Below are 7,638 nucleotides of genomic sequence, written 5' to 3'. Positions count from 1 at the left end.
GACTAGATCTTCCATCACTGATTAGTCTACGAAGAACCTCATTTTTTTCATGGCAGGACATCAAAACCTGCTTGGCAGTCACTATAGTATAGTTTAAAAAAAATCTTGATTCAGCATCATCTGTCAACAGCTGGCTTCCTGTTGAAATGTAGCCTTTTTTATCCAACCAGTATACCGAAAGTGCTTTGCTCTACAATCTGTGCCCTCATTTATCCGTCCACACAGCACTTCATCTCTCTACCTAGATRGATCATTCTACAGAGACTAATCAGTGCTYTAAATCCCACTCATACACTGATGGGACACACATGAAGGGCAGTGGGGCTTCAGTGTCTTGCAGAAGGACACTTCAACATTGATTAGTGGAAAAATCAAGCCGCCAGCTCTCTCTTTGCAGGACCACTCCCTCTAACCTAAGTTTGCTTCTACTGTGTTAGAAAACTTATGATAAGACTTTCTCAAACCTCACAGATGTAGTAGGCTGAAGACTTCTGGAACGTTAACTTGAGATCACAGTGCCACCTACAGGTAACAACAAGTACATAAAATAATACAAATGACACCCATAACAAAACCCTTAATCTGTGAAAACTTAAAATSTTTCTCAGCTGCATAATAAGAATCTTTGTCTTTTATTGTTTTTTTTACATTTAAGTTGTAACAATGTGAATGCTGACTTAGTGTTCACATTTTCAGCTAATYAGCTACATTATTCATGTATGAAAATGGTCTTCAGAAATTGCAGCTATGTTTGAGTTTTGTTACTTTTATGCTTTTTGAATTGTTTAACTGTGTTTACAATTTTTCTCTCAGAAATGTATTAGGATCATTGGTTCTTTGAAAAAACAGTGGTACTTCAGGCCATGCTTCATGTTTTCCTTGGTAAATGCTTTGTACATATAAAGCGCTTCAACAAGTCCCTTTTAGCTTTTGTTCCTCTGTAGGTACATTTCTGTTGGTTTGAACTTTTGACTATTGTTGTTTTTTTGCTTTCGTCTTTCCTAATTTTAGCCATTGTTTTTGATAATTTCAGTTTCTTCAACCAGTTTCAGCTGTTTGAAGAAAATGCTAATTTCGTTAGTTTTCACAAATATTTTCTCAGAATTACAGCTTTCTCAACTCAAACTGCAAATTGAAACTAAGATTTCATGTCTACAAATTTTCCTCAAATCTTTTGCTGCCATTAAAAAAAAATTAATAAATGATTTGACAATTTTTGAAATTATTCATGTTCTTGTTCCAGTTTACAAACAAAAACAGTCGGTTGTTTACTTTTCTTGTCTTCAACTTTATTGAAGCACAACACTTTCAAGTAAGTCGCAGCTTTCAGCACTACCAGTGTGATCATTAGTAGTGGTTAACGTAGACAACATGGGTCTGGACCACCAAGCGTCTTTTGTTGTGCAGGCTATTTCACATTTAAAATTTCCAGGAAAAAAAAAAGAAAAAAAAAGATAACAACAAACTGCATCACATTAAAAGAGGAAGATAAGTCACACTGGTTGATCATTCACTGAAACAAAAACAATCCTGGCAAGACATTTGATTATCACTTTTTACATTCAGTCTCTAATCGTTATACAAAGGTTGCTGTGCTTCAGATTTCATTGTTCGTGTTTCAGAATCACATGTGAAATCAACAGGTTCAACAAAAACAAAACAAAACAACAAATAGAAGATGCCTCAGAGAATCATGCGTAACTTGGCTACGTCGTTCCTTTTACATTTATACAGATAAATACTGTCGGTTCATCGTCGCAGTTATTTAAAGAGGCAATCTTGGTTGTTCTAACCTGATTCAGTTCTTAGTACAGACCACAAAGTTAACGTTAAAGAGATAGTTTGGACATTTTAAATTGGAGTTCTGTGCAAAAGATTATTAACATTTAGTTTCTTACCTGTTGCAGATAAGAGTTTAATTTGAATAGGGTTGAAAAGTTGAAAAGCTAATGGTTAAGTCTAAACTGTACCAAGACCAAAGTGGATCATTTGTATTACATTACACACGTTTAATTAGAATGTAATAATAGGCGCAATAGTAGCAGCAGCAGCAGCTGTAGCACTTCCAGCAACATTTTCATGAAAGTTTCAGCTGAATAGCTGCACACGAACATAAAAAAATTATTTGCTCATTCACGTTCCACAGAACTCCGCTTCTAAAGAACTGAACTGCCCCTTTAACTCACCGTCATTTCCAATTAACCATGCACGAGACTGAAATTGAAATATAGTTCTTATAAAATTTCGATACAAAACCCAGTCTGTGGATTAGTAGACCTTGTACTTCTCACTGTGTGAGAAACCTGAACCAGAGAGCACTTTCAGTCATAACTGAGTGAAGAGAAAACAAAACAAAACAAAAAAACAAATTGCATGATGCTGTGCAGGAAGTGCCTTAACATCTCGGCTCACTCGGTCTCTGTAAAATCTCCCACATTTTTGTTGTAAGCAGACYGACTTTTCACAGCTTTGAGTCCTGGAGGCTGCAGGAATGAGACCGAAGCCATGTAATTATCTACACGTCGAGCTTTAAAGAGCTTATGTCGAAACCATATTGATTGCCTTTCTTCTCTTTAACAAGTGCAGTCATCTAAATGCCACTGAAACAGCACATCCCCAAGTTTTTGAGGCATGCCGCTCTCTTTAAGAGAGCACGAACCGAGGGATCAGCTTTGCGTTATAATACTCAGCCAGATAATAACCGTTTAGGTGGGTTAGAAAAATATACACTAATGTACATGAGATGATCGCTTGATATTATACCAGAACTTTCATCCGTATCTGACTGCATCATGTCCAGTGTTTGTGAAAAGGCACAAGATCCTGCAGCCCCTCCTCTGTGGTGACAAACAGAAATCCCAGAGTTCCACAGGTCATGTGCTTTATGTTTTCCACTATGAAAATACCATCTGATAATCTCAGGCTGTTAAAACTGTCCAACTAAATACAWAAACAAGAGCCAGTTTTACTTCAGGGCTGCACGATATAGCCAACTTCCTCTAGCAGCGTCTCCATTCAGGGTGGCTGGGAGCAGGTGTCTATTACCACCAAATGTGAGAGGCGGGGTCTCTCACAACTCCTCCACCATCCTCACTCTAACCAAGGGACAATTTAAAGTTGCCATTAAATGCAACATGCATGTTTCTGATCAGTGGAGAAAACCCAAATGTGCAAAAACAGGACATGCAAACTGAAGTTAATACCGCACCAAATCAGACACAAACTGCACACGTCAACWCCCCCGATCACCCAAATCCAATTTAGATGAAGGTGGGATTCCTGAAGTACGTGCAGTGGTTGGAGGATTGTCATAAAAAAAGAAAAAGAAAGAAAAATAAGAAAAATGTGGGTTTCTCTTAAGTGATAGTTATTGCAATATTCAAAAATAATATTACTTGTCTTCTTAGTCATGCAACCCTATGTAAATATATTGTCCAGCACTGAAGATGTTTACAATGAAGATGAAAATCTCTTTCAGACAAATACGTGCTTTAATGCTAATGATTAGATCAAAATTTTAACCTATGAGTAAATAAGTTGCAACACAATCATCATACGTCAACACAAGTTGTCTAATGTGACAGGTCCTTTACAGAATCTGGTATAATCACGTGGAGGAGCTCATWAATACAACAATAAGATGAAATGGGTTTGAAAATTATGGAACCTTGTTGCTGTTTTTATTTCAAAAATAAAATAGAACCATATCCTGGTATGTGAAAGGTTTATTATTTGAACAATATCTTGTTTGTTATAAACATGATTTTTATACTGTATGTTCTTATAACATTATCATAATTTAAATGCTGATTGTAATAATTTGAAAAGTTTTCTTGTTCTAACATGAGTTAAGTATTTTTGGGATAATGTGGAAACATTTTGTAACCATGTAAAAAATATAATGCAACATAAAAATATCATTAATTTGATATTTTTACATTTAATAGTCATAGAACAAAATGTTTATTCATATTTATCACAATGCTCAATAAATGTTTAAAATATATTACGCGAAAAAAATATACTAATAAAATTCAGTTTTTATTTGAACAGTATCTTTTACCATGAAATTTTTATGTTCCTGCAACATATTTTTCAACAATTCCACAGAAATACAATAACCATACTTATTTTGTGACTACATTTACAATATGTTGTCATAAGATGAAAGCATTGCTCAAAAAATTTATTATAAATGTGATATGTATATTGTTATAACATAAAACAATTTTAAATATAAAAATATATTGTAAAAACACAAAAACATGTTTTACTGCAAAAAAGTTTCAATTCAAAATGCATAAATTTTTCCGTGTTACCACAACATACACATTAATAACAAGAAAATGTTAACGTTTGAGCAATATGTCATGATAGAACAATATTACCATTATATTGCAATAACAAAARGTTTTGCTGTAACATCAGTACATTGTTATAACCTGATTTTTAGAACATAAAAAAAGCTTTTCATGATAAAATGTGATATGGTTCTATTTTATTTTTGCAGCAAGCTGCTTCCATAGAATCTTAGAAAAATTTAAAACATAATAAATATTGAGCGTGGCATTTATAACCGGCCTGTTTGGCTGACTGCTCATTGACTTCTTGCCAGTTCAGTTTAGTAAATTCGAAATAAATTAATTTGTTTCCTGGTGATTCTGATGGAAATTCGGTTTAGTGTTTCGACAGGAATGAAAACCTAGTTAGGATTTTTTTCTTCTTAAACACAAGTCACACAACATGTATGCAATACTTACAGTGATATAAGTAAACATACAGTTTAAACAGAAAATCTGAAGATCAATCATYCCTGCCATCCACTTGTGAGACAAAAGCCATATATGAACCATCCCTGTCTTTCTCTGTGTACCGTAGTTAGTTCGTAGTTAGATCATCCCTCAGGAACTATTTCCATATTTGTTAATCCCAGCTGTGGCACCCGTCATGTAGGAGAGGCATTACTACAAGTCTATGCAGACAACACCTGCATAGATTCTGAATGTTTAAATACTGGATAAACATGCACCAAGAGGAGAAATAATCAAAAAATACAAGAAGTCCATGCTTTGATTATGCTCTGGAAGTGGAAGACAAACCTCTGTTTAGCACTGGATTAATGCAATAAAAAATTTGATGATATTTGTCTATGTTGGGCATTTCACTGAGGCTTCACACAAATATGTCAGTCTTATCATGCTCTATGCTGATGATATACAGTTTATACAGAAAAAATAAACATGCAGGATACTGTTATTAAACCCTGGTGCATCCAATTTCATTTAAACAGGACATTTTGGGGGAAAAATGACATATTGCTAGCAATCATATTGCTGACATTCTGCCAAAGAGCCAGCACCGTTTTACAAAGGGCACCAGGTTTARTGTACATATTACGCGATATACTGTAGTTGAGAAAAGCATCAGAAAACAACAAGTGAAAATGGATTTAGGAGTAGATTTTTCTGTCAGTTCGGATCACAGTGTCACTGAGAACAGAGATGTTTGTTTTGAGAGATTCACTGATTGTGAGGAAAGCGAGGCTGCTGTTTTACTGAAGTCCATTAGAGACAGAGATTTCATGTCAAGTAACAGATAAAATTGTATAAAACCATAAACCGATGAAGGGATTTACAGAGTCTTTGTAAGGCAGGGGGAGAGGTAGAACAAAAACATTCGATCAGAGGCAGAGGGTTGCAGTGGATCTTGTATTACTGTGACTGCTAATCCTGAAACCAAAATACACAAGAAAAAAAAAAAACAATCATATGAGACGGATGTCAGAGTGAGTGTGTTTTTGTTCTTTTCTCCTGAACTCTTAGTGTTTGAACCCATAAAACGGTCAGAGGGCGTGGCTGGTGACAGAGAGAGGCGCTACTTGTTCCAAGGAGGCCACAGCAGGTACAACTAGGAGAGGCAATCTGGTGGTTTTTCTGTCTCGTGCTCTGAGGTTCGACGAGTTTAAGACAAGAGCCCTATAGGTTGATGCAAATACTGTGTGGGTCTGAGAGGTCTTTGCTCTGAAGGCCAGCGCCTGCACGGACGGAGATTGGGATGCCAAGAAGAAGCTTCCAGTTGTCCAGGGAGGATTGTTTATCTGAAGAGGCTCAACTTTTTACAGACAGTTTGTTTGATCTGACTCCTCCAGTATTATTGCTTTCCTGTTTTGTCCACAGGCACTTGAGAGGATTGGGCTTTGGTTGAAGTTGAGCGTGAGAGCAGACTAGGGGGTAGCAGATGGGAGTGATGGAGGGGGGAGAAGAACAGATGTTGTTTAAAGTGTGCTTGTGAACTCTACCTTGTCTGAAACCAGAAAGCTTCCTCCCAGCAGTGGAATAATCTTGTCACTGAAAACAGTGAGGCTGCAAACGCTGGTGCTTAAGTGAGTCAAAGGGGACTCTCCTCCTCCCCAGTCGGGGTCAGAACCTGAGGACTCTGAGACTTAGGAGGGGGCGGGATGCTGAGATTATAGCAACAGCCAGAAGCTCCTAAGAACCCAGCCTTTCTGATTTTGTCCGAGCCTGAATATTCATCCTTCCACATCAGTCTGTGTGGTTGTTCGCATGCTTCTCCTCTGCACAAGATGGTTTCTCCGCTTCAACTTTTCGCCCTCCTCTCCCTGTCAGGACTTTGTAGCAGCCACGGGCGATCTTGTACATCCAGATTGTGTTCAAGATGTCCAGAGCGATGCATGAGGTGATCCAGGCCACCTGGGCGCCCAGGCCCAGCCGCTCAAATTCTGGAGTGCCAAATGTGGCGAAAACGCTCACCCAGTAGGATGGCATGACTGCAATGCGTACTACGAAGAACACCACTGCCATAGCCACGCCATTTAGTACCACCATCTGGTGTGAACGGGGGTACTTTAATGCCTCAAAGAACCACCTAGAGAGAAAACGGGATTTTAAAACTTGTTTGAATTTACATGAATCAAGCAGACAGATCTTTGGTCTCACCTTTGATTTACAAATGGCGTGGATAACTCTGAAATAAGACGAAAATTGGCAAAATAGGGAAGAACGCCACGGGTCTGCAGTGACAGAAAATACTTATGGGGCAAACGGTTGTTGTGTAACTAAAGGAGTTTTAAAGTTCACATTATTACAGCATGCGACTTCAAAACAGATCAACTTACCAAGACGTATCCGTAGGCGTAGAGCGCCGCCAAGTGGTGGCAGACAAAAAAACTGTCACCCATYGTGCTCCAGTTACATGCAAGCAGCACAAGGTCTGGAAAAGTGGAACAGGTGAGAGACCAAACAGGAGTAATAAGGTTACACCTTAAACCTATTTAGGCAATGAATCTGAACTTTAAACAGTTGATATAATCTTAAATAATCTTGAACTTACAGTGAAATGTTCTCCATAAACAGTAAACAGACTAATGTTAATCTGAAAAAACATGAGGGCTGTTGTCTTTTTATTTTACTTTTAAAAACACACTCATGAGAAGTATTTTTTACAATAAAATACACATATATTAAAAAATAACTTCATTATTGTCTACATAGAAAAAACTTGATGTACTGCAAAGTTTCCCAAAAGGCAATAAAATTAAAATGTACCGGATAGTCAGTATTAAAAATGCACTATCAACTGACTGCTAATCAGATTTCTATGATTTATAGGGTGGCAACT

General features: G+C 37.1%; 1 protein-coding gene across 4 annotated transcripts in view; it reads right to left on the bottom strand.

Moving 5' to 3' along the window:
* Window positions 1-4,022: 4,022 nt before the first annotated feature.
* Window positions 4,023-7,638, bottom strand: part of tlcd4b (TLC domain containing 4b) — a 28,000-nt gene continuing 24,384 nt past the window's right edge. For all 4 annotated transcript variants that reach the window (XM_014008841.1, XM_014008840.1, XM_014008838.1 and 1 more), the window contains 3 exons: window positions 7,136-7,230; window positions 6,957-7,030; window positions 4,023-6,885 (listed from right to left, as the gene is read on the bottom strand). In XM_014008841.1, the coding sequence (XP_013864295.1) occupies window positions 6,543-6,885; window positions 6,957-7,030; window positions 7,136-7,230 (512 nt within the window). In that variant the 3' untranslated portion in view covers window positions 4,023-6,542. The remainder of the gene's footprint in view (window positions 6,886-6,956; window positions 7,031-7,135; window positions 7,231-7,638) is intronic.

The sequence above is a fragment of the Austrofundulus limnaeus genome, unplaced genomic scaffold, assembly GCF_001266775.1.
Source record: "Austrofundulus limnaeus strain Quisiro unplaced genomic scaffold, Austrofundulus_limnaeus-1.0 Scaffold53, whole genome shotgun sequence".
Classification (NCBI taxonomy): Eukaryota; Metazoa; Chordata; class Actinopteri; order Cyprinodontiformes; family Rivulidae; genus Austrofundulus; species Austrofundulus limnaeus.
The sequence above is the reverse complement of the archived record's forward strand: the minus strand, read 5'-3'. Positions and strand labels throughout refer to the sequence as shown.